Raw genomic sequence first — 19,416 nt, 5'->3', positions numbered from 1 at the left:
GATCCCACAATAGTTGGAACACACCCTTCGGTTCCCCTTCTTAAAGAGAGGAACCACCACCCCGGTCTGCCAATGCAGAGGTACCGCCCCAGATGTCCATGCGATGCTGCAGAGTCTTGTCAACCAAGACAGCCCCACAGCATCCAGAGCCTTACGGAGCTTTTTAACTACCTCAGCAAAGTCAGCTACAGAAATAGGAGAGCCCCCCACATATTACCCAGACACTGCTTCCTCATAGGAACACGTGTTGGTGGGATTGATGTCACATTGTGTTGGTGACGAAACCCAAGATGCAGAGATGATGGCAGGCATTGAGCAAGAAAACATAATTTAATGTCCGAAAATATATAAATAGGAAAAGGAAAACACGAACCAGAAACCAGGAAGCAGGAACAGGAGTCCAGCAAACAGGAACTAGGAAGAAAAAAAATCGACACGACAGGTAGGACCGACAAGTAGAAACGACAACCGGTAGGAGCAAAAATAATCCAGCCCTGACTGGAGGGGAAGGCCGGTTTAAATAGTAGCTGGCTGATTGACGCCAGGTGTGGCGAGGTGCCAATCAGCCACAGCAGGGGGGACACAGCGCTCAGGGAGACGAACAGGAAACGGACAAAATAAGAGCGATGACAGGAAACAAAGACAAACACAGAGAAAAAAGTAAAACATGGCCAAACCGTCAGGGACAAGCCTGACAGTAGTCCCCCTTCCCATAACGGATACCAGACGTTCTGGAAACCCCCCCCCCCAAAAAAAAGTCCAACGTCACAGGAGGGTGGAGGGAGGACAAGGAGGTGGGCCGCCAGGCCAAGTGTCCCCGCAACCAGCGGGGAAGAGTCAGGTGGCGACGGCGAGTTGAACGCCGCCGCAGTTGACGAGGCAATTGCCCATGAAACGACCACATCTGTGGCAGACAACAGTATGGTGGCGCCCTCTGCTGGCCCACCGGACAGGATGGTGGTGGCGACCCCTGCTGGCCCACCGGACAGGATGGTGGTTGCGACCCCTGCTGGCTCACCGGACAGGATGGTGGTGGCGCCACCTGCTGCTGGCCCACCGGACAGGATGGTGGTGGCGCCCCCTGCTGCTGGCCCACCGGACAGGATGGGGGTGGCGCCCCCTGCTGCTGGCCCACCGGACAGGATGGTGGTGGCAAACCCTGCTGGCCAACCGGACAGTATGGTGGTGGCGCCACCTGCTGCTGGCCAACCGGACAGGATGGTGGTAGCGCCCCCTGCTGCTGGCCCACCGGAGATGATGGTGGCGCCCCCTGCAGCTGGCTCACCGCAGTGCGTGGTGGTGCCCCCTGCTGCTGGCCCACCGGAGTGCGTGGTGGCGCCCCCTGATGCTGGCCCACCGGAGTGCGGGGTGGCGCGACCTACTGCTGGCCCACCGGAGTGCGTGGTGAGGTCTGCTGGCCCACCGGAGTGCGTGGTGGCGCCGTAAGTTGCAGACCCACCGGAGATCATGGCGCTGTAGTTTGCAGCCCCCCCTGGAGCTGATGGCGCCGTAGGTTGCAGACCCACCGGAGATGATGTTGGCGTCTGCCGGCCCACCGGAGATGGTTGTGGCGTCTGCCGGCCCACTGGAGATGGTGGCGGCGTCTGTTGCAGACACACTTGTGTGAGAAGTAGCTGTGCCTCAGCTGCACAGCTACTCATAGCCCCCTCCTCAAGGGACGGATCCCAGACGTCCCCAGATAGGCCCATAAACAACAGGGGTGAGTGGGAAAGGGCTTGAAAAGCGGCCAAACTTCTCTTCAATTTAGCCGTTAGCGCTACAATCCTATCAAACCTCTCCACTATCGAAATCTCTGCAGGGTTCGAATTTGGCTGGAATATTCTGTCAGGTTGAGTTGGTGATGAACCCCAAGATGCAGAGATGGTGGCAGGCGTTGAGCAAGAAAACCTAATTTAATGTCCAAAAATATAAAACTAAAAAAATAAAAACACGAACCAGAAACCTGGAAGCAGGAACAGGTGTCCAGCAAACAGGAAGTAGGAAAAAAAAATCGACACGACAAGTAGGAACGACCAGTCGACAATAATCCAGCCCTGACTGGAAGGGAAGGCAGCTTTAAATAGTAGCTAGCTGATTGACACCAGTTGTGGCCAGGTGCCAATCAGCCACAGCTGGGGAGACACAGCACTCATGGAGACAAACAGGAAACGGACAAAATAAGAGCGCTGACAGGAAACAAAGACAAATGCAGAGGAAAAACTAAAACATGGCCAAACTGTCAGGGACAAGCCTGACAATTGAGGAGGTCTTCGAAGTATTCCCTCCACCGATCCACAACGTCCGCAGTCAAAGTCAACAGAACACCATCCTTACCATGCACGATGTTGACAGTGCATTGCTTCCCCTTCCTGAGGCGGCGGATGGTGGCCCAGAATCGTTTCAAAGCCGTCCGGAAGTCATTTTCCAGGGCTTCCCCGAACTCCACCCACGTTCTAGTTTTCGCCTCCGTAACCGCTGAAGCCACACACCGCTTGGCCTGTCGGTACCTGTCCACTGCCTCCGGAGTCCTATGAGCCAAAAGCAACCCAATAGGACTCTTTCTTCAGCTTGACGGCCCTCGTGACATGTTCAAAGTTCTTCTGGAGGTGGGAATTGACCCTCACAATGCGTTTGGGCCTGCCAGGTAGGTCCGGCATCCTCCCCCACCATCGCAGCCAACTGACCACCAGGTGGTGATCGGTAGAAAGCTCCGCCCCTCTCTTCACCCGAGTGTCCAAAACATGAGGCGGCAAATCCGACAACACAACTACAAAGTCGATCATGGAACTGTAGCCTAGTGTGTCCTGGTGCCAAGTGCACATATGCCCTTCTCAGTTTTTAGAAGTTACCGCTAACAATGAAATGATCCATTTTAATAGCTACGGCAGTAGCATATAGCATATTGAAGTTAGCATTCCATGACCCACAATGTACTTCGGCCATGACCCTCCCCCGCCGAATTCTTATTGGTTGATGTGTATGTGACGATTGCTGACGTGTGTGTGACGATTGCTGACATTTTCTTTGTCTCTTCCGCGAATGAGATAAATAACATTATTTGATATTTTACTGTAATGTGTAAATAATTTCACACATAAGTCGCCCCGGAGTATATGTCGCACCTCGGCCAAAATATGAAAAAAACTGCGACTAACAGTCCGAAAAATACGGTACTTTCTCTCTTTGAATAATTTAGGTTTTTTTTCCGCTACCACTGAGACTAGGTTTAATACTGCAGGCATGCCGGCTACTGCCCTCTGCAGCCCATATTGGCTAATTACAGTTCACTACACAATATCACCATCGATATGGCATATTGTTTTATAACCTGTTCTGATTGATCATTCGCAATTGCAGAATGATTAATAGGCTGAATATTAAATTTTATTGATAAGTATGTAGAGATGGTTTGAAACATTGTCATGCAGATATGAATGCCATTAAAGGCCTACTGAAACCCACTACTACCGACAACGCAGTCTGATAGTTTATATATCAATGATGAAATATTAACATTGCAACACATGCCAATACGGCCGGTTTAGCTTACTGAATTACAATTTTAAATTTCCCGCGGAGTTTCTTGTTGAAAACGTCGCGGAATGATGACGCGTATGATGACGCATGCGCGTGATGTCTCGGGTTGGAGGGGACATATTAGCGCAGCACCACTTGCGGCTAAAAGTCGTCTCTTTTCATCGCGCAATTACACTGTATTCTGGACATCTGTGTTGCTGAATCTTTTGCAATTTGTTCAATTAATAATGGAGAAGTCAAAGTAGAAAGATGGAGGTGGGAAGCTTTAGCCTTTAGCCACACAAACACACTGTGTTTCCTTGTTTAAAATTCCCGGAGGTGAAGCTTTACTATGGATCAGAGCGGTCAAGCGAACATGGTTCCCAACCACTTGTCAACCGGCAGGTTTCGGTGAGAAAATTGTGGTAAAAAGTCGCCTCTTACCGGAGATCTGCGGAGATCTGCGGAGCTTGCGCCGTCCATGCAGCTGCCGTGACTTCCCTCAGACACTGGCGTCAACACACTATCAGGTACTATTTAACTCACTAAAACACTAGCAACAATAGAAAGATAAAGGATTTTCCAAAATTATCCTAGTAAATGTGTCTAAAAACATCTGAATCGCTCCCAATGCAATCGCCTTTTTTTCCTTTTTTTTTTTCTTTTTTTTTTTTTCTAGTCCTTCGCTATCAATATCCTGAGCCACAAAGCTTTCATCCTTGCTCAAACTAATGGTGAATTTGTCATTTTCTCGGTCCGAATAGCTCTTGCTGGTCCAGGCTCCCATTATAAACAATGTCAGGATGTTAGGAGCCCTCACACCGGTGACGTCATCGTCTGCTACTTCCGGTAAAGGCAAGGCTTTTTTTTAGCGACCAAAAGTTGCAAACTTTATCGTCGATGATCTCTACTAAATCCTTCTAGCAAAAATATGGCAATATCGCGAAATGATCAAGTATGACACATAGAATTTGTTGTATTGTTAAGGTGCCATTTTTGATCAGGAAGCACCGTGACCACCACTAGGGGGTTCAGGCGGGTTCCTAGGCAACGGGGCGAGTAGTGTTTTGACAGCAGTAGAGCTAATGGCTGTGTATAATGTATCTGTGTGCTGATCTTCATTAAAAGTTCGAGTTGAGCATTATAAGGAGTAAGCCACTTTACTACATTGGCGACGAGGGAAAAAAAATCAAGACATCAATGGCGTTGTTTGGAAATTTAATGGAGTTTGACCAAGCTACGGATGATTGGCAACAGTATGCTGAACGACTGGACTTTTACTTCGTGGCTAACAAAATCACAGACGAAGGACAAAAGAAGGCAATTTTCCTGAGTTCGTGTGGGGCCAAAGTATATGCAGTGTTGCGAGATTTGTGCCAGACCGGTAAGCCGGCGGATATAGACATGACATTGACGGAGATGCTTCAGAAATTAACGGATCACTTCGCGCCAAAACCCAGTCTGATTGTGGAACGATTCAAATTTCATTCCAAATTGAGACAACAAGGTCAGTCCATTTCTTCATTTGTCGCGGAGCTAAGGAGGCTCACGGAACATTGCAAATTTGGAACTGCATTAGATGACATGCTTAGAGACAGACTCGTATGTGGTATCAACGATGATCGCATCCAACGTCGTTTGTTGTCTGAGGATGATGAAAAATTGACTCTGGCACGGGCCATTGACTTGGCCACATTGATGGAAACAGCATCCAAGGACCTGGCGGACTTGCAACTAACTCGGGCAGATGGAACGGTCGACAAAGTCCAGGCAGGAGCAGATCGGCGAGTCCACCTGAGTGGCTGTTTCAGGTGCGGTGGTAGTCATGGGCCGACAGACTGAGGGTTTGTTGATGCAGTTTGCCACAATTGCCACAAGAGGGGGCACTTGGCCAGAAAATGTCGTAGTGCCAGGCAGATAAGGAAACCTGAAGGACCAACATCAGGTGCAACTTACAGGTTGGGAAATGAGACCGAAAATGTAGAATATGCACACACACTCTATAACCTAACTATGGAGGAGAAAGTGGAACCATTCAAAGAGCACATACAAATAAATGGACATGCATTGAATTTGAAATTGACACTGGAGCAGGTATGACGATAATTACTGAGGACACATATCAAAAGAGGGGGGGAGGAAGACTCCAGCATACACACGTGAAACTATACACCTACACCAAAGACAAGGTGGGAGTGTTAGGGAAACTGCATGTGCAAGTCAGCTACAGAGGGCAGGCTAAACAATTACCATTACTGGTGGTAAAGGGAGAGGGCCCAAATCTCATGGGCAGAAATTGGCTGAAAGCAATTAAAATAGATTGGAATACTGTATTTAGCCTAAGGTTAAGAATACAGCAGGACTTAGATGAGCTACTCACGAGACATGAGGATGTTTTTAAGAAGGAACTGGGTACGTTAGTCGGGGCCTCAGCAAAAATCTATGTTGAGCGAGATGCCAAGCCAAGATATTTCAAAGCTCGACCACTGCCATATGCACTAAAAGACAAAGTTGAGGCTGCATTAGTGAGGCTGGAGAAGGAAGGCATTCTTGAACCCGTGAACTTTTCGGAGTGGGCCGCCCCCATTGTGCCCATCATAAAACCGGAAAAAAAAAACTAGAATCTGTGGGGACTATAAAGTCACTGTAAACCCAGTGTCAAAATTAGATAACTACCCAATCCCGAAAACAGGACTTGTTAGCAGGGATAGGAGGTGGAAAAAAATTACAAAACTGGACATGTCTCAAGCCTACCAGCAACTCAGGTAAGATGAGGACTCAAAGAAGTTCACCACAATAAACACACATCGAGGACTATACCAGTACACAAGATTGCCGTATGGGGTTTCTTCGGCACCAGGCATTTTCCAGCGCACCATGGATGGTCTATTGCAGGGACTGCCTCAAGTAGTGGTGAGAGTGGACGACATTTTAGTAACAGGGAAGGATGATGCTAGTCACTTAAAAAATCTCGGAGCGGTGCTTGAGAGAATTGCAGCTACAGGCCTTCGCTTGCGACGACAAAAATGTGTGTTTATGGCACCGGAAGTAGTGTATCTCGGTTACAAAATCAACTGCAACGGCATCCATCCAGTGGCGGACAAGGTTGAAGCCATTGTAAATGCTCCTCAGCCAACTGACCAGACACAGTTGAAATCGTTCCTTGGAATGCTAAATTACTATCACAGATTCTTGCCAAACATATCCACCATCATGGAGCCTTTACACGAACTGTTGAGAAAGGGAAATGCGTGGAAATGGACGACGAATCAGAGTCGAGCATTCGAGGCAGCAAAAAAGTGTCTTCAATCTGATAAATTATTGATACACTTTGATGATGGAAAGCCACTTTATCTGGCCTGTGATGCTTCGCCATATGGTGTGGGAACCGTTCTATCTCACCGTTTCCCAGATGGTTCAGAGAAGCCCATTGGATACATGTCACGTTCACTAACAGTGGCGGAGAGGGGTCACTCTCAATTGGAAAAGGAGGCACTAGCCATCATGTTTGGCCTTAAAAAATGTCATCAATACCTTTTCGGCAAGCACTGCACCATTGTCACAGATCACAAACCGCTACTGGGTCTTTTGGGTGAGAGCAAAAGCATTCCACAGTTGGCGGCAGCCAGAATGCAGAGGTGGGCCTTGCTTTTGGCAGCTTATGAATACACCTTAGAATACAAGGAAGGCTCGAAACATCGCAACGCTGATGCTTTGAGCCGACTCCCAGTACCAGTCATGCCCAGCAGTACACCACGCGAGGAAGAGGTAATAATGCTGATGGAACACATGAATGGCACACCATTGCAAGCCAAGCAGATCCGGGACTGGACTAGACGAGATCCAATTTTGTCCAGAGTGCAACAATGGCTGTTACATGGTTCCTGGCCCAAGGTATGTACTGATCCACGAGTGAAGCCGTATATGAAAAGACAGCATGAGCTGAGTGTGGAAGATGGCTGCCTTCTGTGGGGGACAAGGGTGGTAATACCACCTCCAAGTCGGCAGGTAATGACGGAAGAGCTACATGCAGCTCATCCAGGGGTCTCAAGGATGAAATCCTTAGCCCGAAGTTACGGGTGGTGGCCCAACATGGATGAGGAGTTGGAGGCAGCAGTGCGCAGATGCCATACATGTCAAGCTAACCAGGCCACACCTCCGGCCGCGCCGCTACATCCCTGGGAGTGGCCAAATCAGCCATGGATGAGACTACATTTGGATTTTTGCGGGCCCAATCTAGGAAAAATGTTTCTGATTGTCATCGATGCTTACCCCAAGTGGATGGAGATCATCCCAATGCAGTCCATAACCTCTTCAATAACTATTGAGAAATTGAGAAGCATATTTGCCACGCATGGCATCCCAGCAAGTCTGGTTACAGACAATGGGCCAAGTCTGGTCAGTGCAGAGTTTGAATAATTCCTCAGAAAAAATGGCGTAAAACATGTAACAACAGCCCCATACCACCCGTCCCCAAATGGCTGTGCGGAGCGCGCTGTACGGATCTTCAAGGAAGCCATCAGGACGATGGGGGAGGGAAGTGTGGAAACAAAGGTGTCGAGGTTCCTGTTTAAATACAGATCAACTCCTCAGACTACAACCGGCACCACACCTGCGGAGCTGCTAATGAACAGGAGATTGCGAACGCAGCTGGACACGGTCAGGCCAGCACTGTCAGACAAAGTGAGCTCAAACCAGGAAAAACAAAAACAGAACCATGACAAAAGGGCCAGGGACCGAGTGTTCACAGACCGTGAAGCCGTATACATACGAGGATATGCGGGCCAGAAATGGATTCAGGCAAGACTCGTGGAGAGGATTGGTCCAGTGTCTTGGACAGCAAAAATTCAAGATGGCAAGCTGGTGAGAAGACATCAAGATCAGATCCGTCCACGTTATGATCAGAAGGAAACTCTTCGTGACACATCCAAGGACAGTTTTCCAGAGGATTTCCGTTCAGCACCACCAGGAGCAGTTGATCAGGAACCAGTTGATCAGGAACTAGTTGATCAGGAACCAGATGAGCCTGAACCAGGTGATCAAGCACAGGATGCAGAAGTGGGAGTCAGGGGCACCGCTCGCCAAAGGAAACCTCCATCATATCTCAAGGACTATGTTTTCCCACAGACTCAGTGATTTCTGGGGGTTGTGTATTACACTAAGAGGGGACTATGAATATTTGACTGGACTATGGGTGGAGGGAATGTTGTATTGTTAATGTGCCATTTTTGATCAGGCTGCACCGTGACCACCACTAGGGGGTTCAGGCGGGTTCCTAGGCAACGGGGCGAGTAGTGTTTTGACAGCAGTAGAGTTAATGGCTGTGTATAATGTATCTGTGTGCTGATCTGCATTAAAAGTTCGAGTTGAGCATTATAAGGAGTAAGTCACTTTACTACAGAATTGACCTGCTATCCCCGTTTCAATAAGAAAATCTCATTTCAGTAGGCCTTTAACTCGCACTACTGTGCAGAAGTTTGGGGCAATAATTCCATAAGCACACTAGAGGATATAGGGATCACACAAATACATTTTTCTTACATTCAAAACTTTTGAAATGAAAAGATCTTGTGAAACTACAAACAGTACAAATAACATATATATAAAAAAAAAGTATTCACTGCCTGGAAATGTGCAAAAATGTTTAACTGAAAGGGTAGCAGGTTATAATTTAAGGGGTAATTTCAATCTTAAAATTTAAAATGTACGCACAACACGAAAAAGCTTTTGTGTTTCCATGTTTGGGGTTAAATTATGAAACAGTTTGAATGCAAAATTAAAAGTATGTCCAAACTTAATTTTGTTTAAAAATATTATACAAAGACATGATTTTCAATATGTAAAATAACAAGGGTTTCTAACAACCACAACATGTTTATGTTACTATTATTATTCTTAGTATTTGGAAAGATATTTACTTGTTATTGGTTGGTGTTACCATCAATTAGTATTTGTATTCATGTGACTGTATGTTTATATTCTACGTATGTACTGTATTTTTGAGTCAAAGAAAAGTGAATAAAGTGGATAAAAGATTATTGATGCTATATTGCAATAAGACCGGTAAATTTATCATTGGGTAATGATAGTGATGATAAAAAAGCTAGTTGTTTGATTTTTAAAATAGGGGGTAGGCGTAAAAAAAAAAATTAACTTCTTCCCACTCATTTTTGGATAGGAAAAAAAACAACCATTATGTATTGTTTTCTTTTTTGTTTTGTTTTCATTGTGAAATATTTGTTTCTATTTCTGTACCTTACTGTAATGTTATCAAGAAAATTTCCTTTTTTTAAATTTGTATGTTTTTTTTGCTTTATTTTTAACATATCCAAAATAAAATACCACGGCTAATTATTTCTACATGTAAAGTACAGAATATTAGAAACATTTTTGACAGTCAAAGCATGACCGTAACAATCCACATTTTGTGTTATCAATGCGTGAAACTGGAAGTGTAACTCCTCTCCTCTTAATGCAAGTGCTCCTAAAGCAGCATTACAAATTCTGTATTCCTACAAAATACAAAATTTAGCAAGCGACCAACGCACTGCAAATATTTTTTTTGTTCTCTTCAAAAACGTGTTTATATCTTTTTCCTGTTGAGCTGTTTCAAAAAGCATGTATATAAACATTTCATTAAAGCTAATTAATTTTCCAGTAATTCTTAAAAAACTTGAAAATTATCTGTCTAGGGTACACTTATTATTGACCACAAAGTTTATGCGATTATAACGATTAATTTTTAGTTAACTATCAACAATGCGATTAATCAAATATTTTAATTGTTCGACAGCCCTAATATATATATATATATATACATATATATATATATATATATATATATATATATATATATATATATATATATATATATGGCTAGCATTGACAGCTTCAAGATGTATGTATTTAAACAGTGTACATTTTCAAAACAGGTTATATCGAGACCACAAGGAGGGGTTTTCAATGTAGAAACAAATCATTATTGCTGCCTTTTGAACTTAATGTTCAAACAAAAATGTCCACCTTGCTGTGACGTCACAATATAGCTAGACTGCTAACCTATTAATGCTTGATTAAAAAGTTGCATGCATTATTGGTGCCTTTTAAAATATGATTTACATACTGTGTATATATATATATATATATATATATACATACATATATATATATATATATATATGTATGTATATATATATGTAAAATATGATTTACATACTGTGTATATATATATATATATATATATACATATATATATATATATATATGTATATATATACATACACAGTATGTAAATCATATTACAAAAGGCACCAATAATGCATGCAACTTTTTAATCAAGCATTAATAGGTTAGCAGTTTAGCTATATTGTGACGTCACAGCAAGGTGGACATTTTTGTTTGAACATTAAGTCAAGCTTTAATGCAGGCTATGAGTACACATACAGAAAATATTATTATTTTTATCTAATCAAGGCCTGCAAATTACAACAGAGATGTGCGACATGACATTATTGTTGCTAAAACCAGCTTTTTGTATGCAGTCTACATCAATCGAATAGACCTATTCATGCTTGTTTAAAAAGCCGCATGCAAGCTTGTGATTTGATGCTTTGGCCTTTGGCACTTGTATTCAAAATTGTGACAACATTCATTAGTAAGAAAATACTATATTTATTCTAGGTCCTTTTTAAAGAAGCACAAATTAACTTTTCAACCTTCATAAAATATTTTCATAACTTTTGTGATACTACATGGACTTACAACTAATTGAATGGCACCTCTGTCATGGCCTATTGGGGTCTCTATTGTTTTTAGTGGCACTTAGCAGATTTGAAAAGGGCGGCAGAAACCTGGCCACACAAAAAACTACAAATATATTGATTTGCTTTACGGCATACGTCACTCCCCCTTTCCCCATTCATTAAAAAGTTGGAAGTCGATGTGAACATCTACGTGCCACTAGTCATTGTGGGAAATGTGGTGTTCTGGCAAAGCACTACCGCCTTGGTCCATGGGCGCCACCAAAGTCAACCAAAACTAAAAGTCCATAAATGGGGCTTTAAGGTATAAAAAGTGTTCAATACATATGTTAGATTTTAGCAGTTGTAAAAAGGTTTTAGAGTGATGCGTTCGTTAATGCTTTATTAAGGTGTAATATAAAGGGAAAAAAAACTAAATTACTTAAAAGCGCACAGTAATCAGTGATTATTTAATACCTGTCCCAAATACTAGGCCAGAAGTATGCAAGAAGTTGTTTAAGGCTAAAAAAGCTCCTTAGTAAGTAAAAATTGTGAACATTTAAAATTAATTGAATATGAAAAATGCAATAATCATTCCAAACTACAAAAAGAACGGTTCATTAGTTAGTAATACATGATGTCAAATGGATTTCATCCATTCTACTGAAGAGTATATGAAAATGTCTATTTGGAACTGTACAGGTTTCTAGATGATATACAGTATAATTACCTGGATGGGAAAGCAGGGAGGCACATTCTTACAGGTGCTCATGCAGTCAGCTTCAGGTGAAAATGTTAGTTTTCCAGGGCTTTGAGGGGTAAAGGTCATGTCATGGTCGATATACTGGCCCCATTCCACCAGCATATGAGAGTAGGCATCGTCTTTAGATGTAAACAAGCTTTTCATTATGGTCTTGCTGACTTCCCATGCCTGTTGACACAATATCAATTGTTTTGAAAACCAAACGATACAGTAAATTGAAAAGTAGGACACACCATTCTGTTTTTAACAAAGCTGAATAAAAATGATACCGTGAATAAGCCAGTTCAAATGAACATTATAAAGAGTATTGGTTGCAATTTAGCAAGTCCAGAAACTAACTAATGTGTGTATGTAGCAGGTATATAAAATATATTTTATGCATTCCACCAAAATTCCCTCACGTTTTGTTTTATTGCTCTATTGTTATTCATTGTCACTTTCATATTGTAATTTTTTCAGAAAATAGTTGTCTCTTCACTTGCTCTTGAGACATGCTTTGAGGAGAATTGTAGTAAAAACTAAGAAAATATTTAACCAATGGCTACAGATTGATTTATCCTTAAAAGGCAAAACCTTGCTTTCCAAAGGATAAGGTATCACCAGGCTTTCATTGGATGTTAACCAAAATATACGTAAGACTATTGACAAAATACTTGTTGACTTTATTTGTAAAAAAAAAAAAAAAATTCATAATATTAAGAAATCAGAGATGTGGAAAGTTTCCGGTAAATTTCGGGAAACTTTCCAAAAATTACCACGGGAAATTAAGCTCGGGAAGTTTGGAAATATTGACAATTTTTTGATTATTCAAAGTTGGGCACCGTTCATGGGAATTAATGGGAATATAGATTAGATTAGAGAGTACTTTATTTATTCCGTCAGGAGAGTTGCTTCAGGAAAATTAAAATTTTCAGCACAATCCCATTCAAGATCAGACAAACATTACACGGATGGCTGACGGGTCTGCCGGTTTCCAGCGCCCCTTACAAAAAATGTGAGATACAGGTAAACAATTGGGGTTGGGAAGGTGGGGGGGGGAATGGGAGAAAAAAATAGAAGATTAAAATAAAATTAAAAAAATCGGTCCAAGTCTGGGCCTTGGAGAGAGGGTCCAGATTGAGGCCAAGGGAAAAAAACAACTCATAGCCATAGTACACATCCCTCTTACATGTGTGTAAGAGGAAAACATCAAACAACAAAGAACACAGAGGACATGAAAGCTATTAAAGTAACGGAGCTGATGCAACCAGCCACTTCTACATAAAGCTATGAATAAAAAGTAAAAGAAATATATAAACTGTGGTGGCCTCTGCGGTGTTCCACGCCATCGTCCGCTGGGGTGGAAGGAGCATGGCCAGAGACAGGAGCAGACCCAACAAAGCAACCAAGAGAGCCGACTCCACTCTCTGCCGCAACCAACTCTCGGCCAGTGTCCAGTCCGCATGGATGAGTGAGGATACGTCCAAGGAGACTGAGGTGTCCGACACCTGCTCACCCAGCCAAGACACCGCGAAGCCTCTCCGTCCCGGCGCTCAGTGCCAGCTCCGCAGCCCTGTCTTTTCATCCGCATCTCCTCCAGTGTCTCCAAACTGACTCCGCTGGTCTCCATGGCCCAAAGGCTCCCGGGAGGCAGATGCAGAAGTCCACAAAAAATTACCGCAGAGGTCACGAAAAGGCCACCCCTTGCCACACAGTCCCAAAGGGTCCCGGACCAAAAGGCAAAAAATATAATAACACATGAAAACAAGAGGGAAACACAAAAGGATGACACAAGAGCACAGAGCTCCTGCCAACAGCAACCACTACAGCAGCGCCATCTTGGAAATATATATGTAGATAGATAGATAGAAAGTACTTTATTTATTCCTTCAGGAGAGTTCCTTCAGGAAAATTAACATTTTCAGCACAATCCCATTCAAGATCAGACAAACATACAGCAGTGGTTCTCAAACTTTTTTTGTCATTCCCCACTTTGGACAAGGCAGAGTTTTCAAGCCCCACCAGAACGCTAATGCCAAGCTTAACATGCTCAAATTTATTGAAAATCAAGTAACATCAAGTTGTATACATTCAAACTCAATAACATAAAATAACATCAAGTTCAATAATAAATAAAATAACTGTGCAGCTGTGGTATAGCTTGCGTCAAGTTCAATAATAAATAAAACAAAAGTGTTATAACTTGCATCAAATTCAATAATAAATAAAAAAAGTGTTATAACTGGCATCAAATTCAATAATAAATCAAATAAAAGTGTTATAACTTACATCAAGTTTAATAATAAATCAAATAACTTGCATCAAGTTCATTAATAAATAAAATAAAAGTGTCACTTTGCAATCTTTGCAAAAAAAAAAAGGAGGAGCTATGCATTTGCAAATCCTCGCACAGTGACTCGCCATTCACAAAGCGGATGTATGCGATGAACAGGCAGTCTTTATTGCTGTCAGTAGCTTGGTCCACTTGTAAAGCAAAACAACTTTCTTTTAATTTGTCTAGGAGTTATTCCTCAAGATCAATTGCAATGTCGCATACACGTCTCGCAACTGTGTTGTTTGACAGCGGGACAGCTTTTAATTTGCTGCGCTTGTCTCATCAAGCATGACTGACACTATGTCTATTGCAGCGGGGAGAATGAGCTGCTCAGCAATTGTCTGTGCTTTTTTGCATTGTGCAATTCTGTATGCAACTCTATATGAAGCCATTTTTTTCCAAGATGGCGCTGCTGTAGTGGCTGCTGTAGGCAGGAGCTCTGTGCTCTTGTATCATCCTTTTGTGTTTCCCTCTTGTTTTCATGTGTTATTATATTTTTTTGCCTTTTGGTCCGGGACCCTTTGGGACTGTGTGACAAGGGGTGTCACTTTCGTGACCTCTGTGGTGCTTTTTTTGTGGACTTCTCGATCTGCCTCCCGGGAGCCTTTTGGCCATGGAGACCAGCTGCTGGGTCTCTGCCACATCGGAGTCGCTTTGGAGGGACTGGAGGAGATGCGGATGAGGGGACAGTGCTGCGGAGCTGGCACTGAGCGCTGGGACGGAGAGGCTTCGCGGTGTCTTGTCTGGGTGAGCAGGTGTCGGACACCTCAGTCTCCTTGGACGTATCATCGCTCATCCATGCTGACTGGACACTGGCCGGGAGTGGAGTCGGCTATCCTGGTTGCTTTGTTGGGTCTGCTCCTGTCTCTGGCCATCCTCCCTCCACCCCAGCGGACAATGGCGTAGAACACCGCAGAGGCCACCACAGTGGATATGTTTCTTTTACTTTTTATTCATAGCTGTATGTAGAAGTGTCTGGTTGTATCTGCTGCTTTAATGTCTTTAATGTCCTATGTGTTCTTTGATGTTTCCCTCTTACACACATGTAAGAGGGGTGTGTACTATGGCTATGAGTTGTTGTTTTTTTCCCTGGCCTCAGTCTGCACCCCCTCTCCAGGGCCCAGGCTAAGACCGATTTTTTTATTTTATTTTAATCTTCTATTTTTTTTTCCCCCCCTTGTTTACCTGTATCTCATCTTTTTTTGTAAGGGGCGCTGGAAGCCGGCAGACCCGTCAGCGATCCTGTTCTGTCTCCCTTTAATGTTTGTCTGATCTTGAATGGGATTGTGCTGAAAATTGTAATTTTCCTGAAGGAACTCTCCTGACGGAATAAATAAAGTACTATCTAATCTATCCATCCATCCATTTTCTACCGCTTATTCCCTTTCGGGGTCGCGGGGGGCACTGGCGCCTATCTCAGCTACAATCGGGCGGAAGGCGGGGTACACCCTGGACAAGTCGCCACCTCATCGCAGGGCCAACACAGATAGACAGACAACATTCACACTCACATTCACACACTAGGGCCAATTTAGTGTTGCCAATCAACCTATCCCCAGGTGCATGTCTTTTGAAGTGGGAGGAAGCCGGAGTACCCGAGGGAACCCACGCATTCACGGGGAGAACATGCAAACTCCACACAGAAAGATCCCGAGCCTGGATTTGAACCCAGGACTGCAGGACCTTTGTATTGTGAGGCAGACGCACTAACCCCTCTCCCACCGTGAAGCCCCTACTATCTAATCTAATCTAATCTATTTGAGCGTTACTGTTTACTGATGCAGCTTTTACCATGCGCTTCTCCTGTTGACGGTACTCTGCCAGTTTTCTTTGAAAGAAATCAAGTGGCTTATTGACATGATTGGGGTGTGTGGTCTCCAGGTGTCTCTTTATTTTGTTGGGACTCATGCTGTCTGCTGCTAGCGGTTTTAGACAGAGAACACACAGGGGTCTCTCCTCTGCCCCCACCACCGCTGCCGTGAAGCCAAGAGCAAGATACCCTTCATCATATTTTCTTTTCGGTTGGCTTTTTGGTTGATTAGGCCGTCAGATTTTTGTTTCTCTGCAGGCGCTGGCTCTGGCTCGACGACCTTTGAGGTGCGAGTCACAAATGTATCCATTTTGTGTAATTGTGGTCCACACATTAGCCTGCTACCCATCCGCGCGAAGGTTTTTTCCGCTTAGCCCCGCCCCTATTAGTTACTGTTGCTATGTCTGTCAAACATTCGCTCCTACCTAGAAATGTAAAGCCTGCAGGAAAAATAAGTAATTTACATGTATTTATATAGCGGATTTCACAGACAGAATCACAAAGTGATTTACAGTGTGTATAGAAAATGAAAGCATAGTAAAAAAAAAAAAATCTGAGAATATACATTTTTTTTTAAATTTAAAGTGAAATTTCCTCCCGTTCCTCGCGCCCCACCTGTCATGTCTCTATTCCCTACCACTTTGAGAAACGCTGTATTACAGGGAGACAGAACAGGATCGCTGACGGGTCTGCCGGCTTCCAGCGCCCCTTACAAAAAAGGTGAGATACAGGTAAATAAGGGGGGGAATGGGAGGAAAAAATAAAAGATTAAAATAAAATAAAATGAAAAAAGATCAGTGTAAGCCTGGGCCTCTGGAGCGGGGGTCCAGACTGAGGCCAAGGGGGAATAAAACAACTTATAGCCATAGTACACATCCCTCTTACATGTGTGTAAAAAGGAAACATCAAACATCAAAAAAAAAGGACATGAAAGACATTAAAGCAGCGGAGCTGATACAACCAGCCACTTCTACATGCAGCTATGAATAAAAAGTAAAAGGAACATATACAGTGTGGTGGCCTCTGCGGTGTTCCACGCCATCGTCTGCTGGGGTGGAGAGAGTATGGTCAGAGACAGGAACAGACCCAATGTGAATTAATGGGGAATTACAATAATTATATATTATTGGCCACTTGTTTATATGCTGCTGCATCTTTGTGGCATTTTTGACATTGAAAAAAAAATGTGCACGTAATTTTTACTGCGCATACTGTCACTAAATTTTGAGCAAATCGATGACTTAAAGTTCAGTAAAACATTTAGAAAATATTACTGCATGACATTCTGACTACAAAATTTGATTTGTAACCAAATATTGGAGTATTTTTTAAATAACATTTTTTTTTGCAAGCAAATAATAACCTTTGATTATTTGTGACTAATCCCAGAATTAGTGTGATTAATCTGAATAAAAAAATAAATCACTTGACAGCCCTAATATATGTGTGTGTGTGTGTGTGTGTGTGTGTGTGTGTGTTGTGTGTGTGTGTGTGTGTGTGTGTGTGTGTGTGTGTGTGTGTGTGTGTGTGTGTGTGTGTGTGTGTGTGTGTGTGTGTGTGTGTGTGTGTGTGTGCGTGCGTGTGTGTGTGCGTGCGTGTGTGTTTGTGTGTGAGATTTCAAAAGAACTTTGTAGATAAGTACACACGAATATACAAATAATAAATAAAAGTGTCTGTATGTGTATAGAAATATAAACCCATTTAGAATAAAAATAGGGACAAGATACAAATGTGAATGGAAATTGTACAACCCTAGTTGATTTGCTTACACCTGAACAACTTCACAAATTCACATCTGTACAATGAACCAGAAAAGTGAATATTTTGTTTAGTTGGTTGGCGCACACATACCAGGGTAACTTGTATCAAAATGGCTTGTAAACAAACAGCTCGCAAATGCCAATCGGTTGTCATTGTTTACATCAAAAAACTGTTAAAAAATCCAAACTAGTTTGAGGATGTCACATCTTTACAACAGGACTGTGAACTTTATCCCACTGATTTTAGTTTTTGACACATCGCTGGCAGGGGATTGATAGTCCATTATTAGTGACGGAGCAGAAAAGGGCTAGGAATATACATTTACTGTAAAATTTCACACTGAGCGCTCTATTATTGATTATTTGACGTTTTACAAGAGATTCAGATGTTGTTAAGCACACACTTGACAACATGCCCCCGAGCCGGAGTTGAAAAGTTACCGTAGGTGGAGAAAAAAAAAAAGAAACGGTAATAAATCAACAGCCACTCTAGAAAAGTTCCTGGTACTCCCAATGGACAACTGTAATCCTGACATTGTACAAATATGGGAGGTCATATTCAAATGTGTTATTCAAATAAATAACTGTTGTGCATATTCATATAAAAAGGAGCCTTTTTTCCCCATAAATTGGAGCATTTTTTTCAATTTTTTTTTGCAGATTACCGTGGGAAGCTGAAATCCGTTATAGAGATATCCTCTGTTCCAGCCTTTGGGTTGTTGTACTTGATCTTCGTACTGAACGGGAAGCCATCGGCGCAAGGCAGTGTTAGCTGCTCCCCAGAGAGGATTGAACCTGGCAAAAAAAACTAAGTTTAATATTGATCGAACTATAGAGGGTTCTCTAAGGAAACTCCTTAAACACCCATTTGGTTGTACAATAAGGAATGCTGAAAAATTATTAACCTTAACTCAGAGTGTGAATTTTTGATGACAAAGAATTTGTCACACTCCCTCCTGAGATGGCATCGAACATGGAATGACCATTGCTATCATAACGACTCTGAAATATCAACGTCAAAAAAGTTATGTTATTGTTTAAATGGCTGAGTACAAAATGTGTAGTTTAGCTTTTTACCTTTGTGTTTACATATTGATTGTTACCAATCAGGGATATAAAAATGAATGGATTAATGCAGATTATTCCATCATCATCATTCAACTGATTAAATCTAATAAAACGTATCTCCGGCGCATAATAACCACGTTTGTTCAAGTAGTAGTGTCATGCAAACACAAACAGGAAGTTGATCAGGTACTAATAAGCTGCAGAACCAAACAAGTCAAAATAGAAATCGCTTAAAAATACATTGAATGGTATTAGTTTATTTCGAACATGTATACACTTGTTATTAACAGTTTATACATAATCCATACATAAGGCAATTCCAATTGCTTTACAGAAAATTACAAGCAGGCAAAAATAATTGTAAAAAATAATCTTAATTCAAATGAACATAAAATAAAATAATCTCAAAAACAACCACAGTTATATTTTAAATCAAAGAGCATAGA

At 42.6% G+C, this 19,416-nt stretch overlaps 1 protein-coding gene across 1 annotated transcript in view; it reads right to left on the bottom strand.

The window, feature by feature from the left end:
• The window catches only part of tpo (thyroid peroxidase), a 91,627-nt gene that overhangs the window by 40,829 nt on the left and 31,382 nt on the right, over positions 1–19,416 (bottom strand). The window contains exons 5-6 of the mRNA XM_061895058.1: positions 18,568–18,697; positions 11,986–12,186 (exon numbers count right to left, since the gene is read on the bottom strand). Coding sequence (XP_061751042.1) covers positions 11,986–12,186; positions 18,568–18,697 — 331 coding nt within the window. The remainder of the gene's footprint in view (positions 1–11,985; positions 12,187–18,567; positions 18,698–19,416) is intronic.

This window comes from Nerophis ophidion, linkage group LG03 (assembly GCF_033978795.1).
Source record: "Nerophis ophidion isolate RoL-2023_Sa linkage group LG03, RoL_Noph_v1.0, whole genome shotgun sequence".
Lineage (NCBI taxonomy): Eukaryota > Metazoa > Chordata > Actinopteri > Syngnathiformes > Syngnathidae > Nerophis > Nerophis ophidion.
The sequence above is the reverse complement of the archived record's forward strand: the minus strand, read 5'-3'. Positions and strand labels throughout refer to the sequence as shown.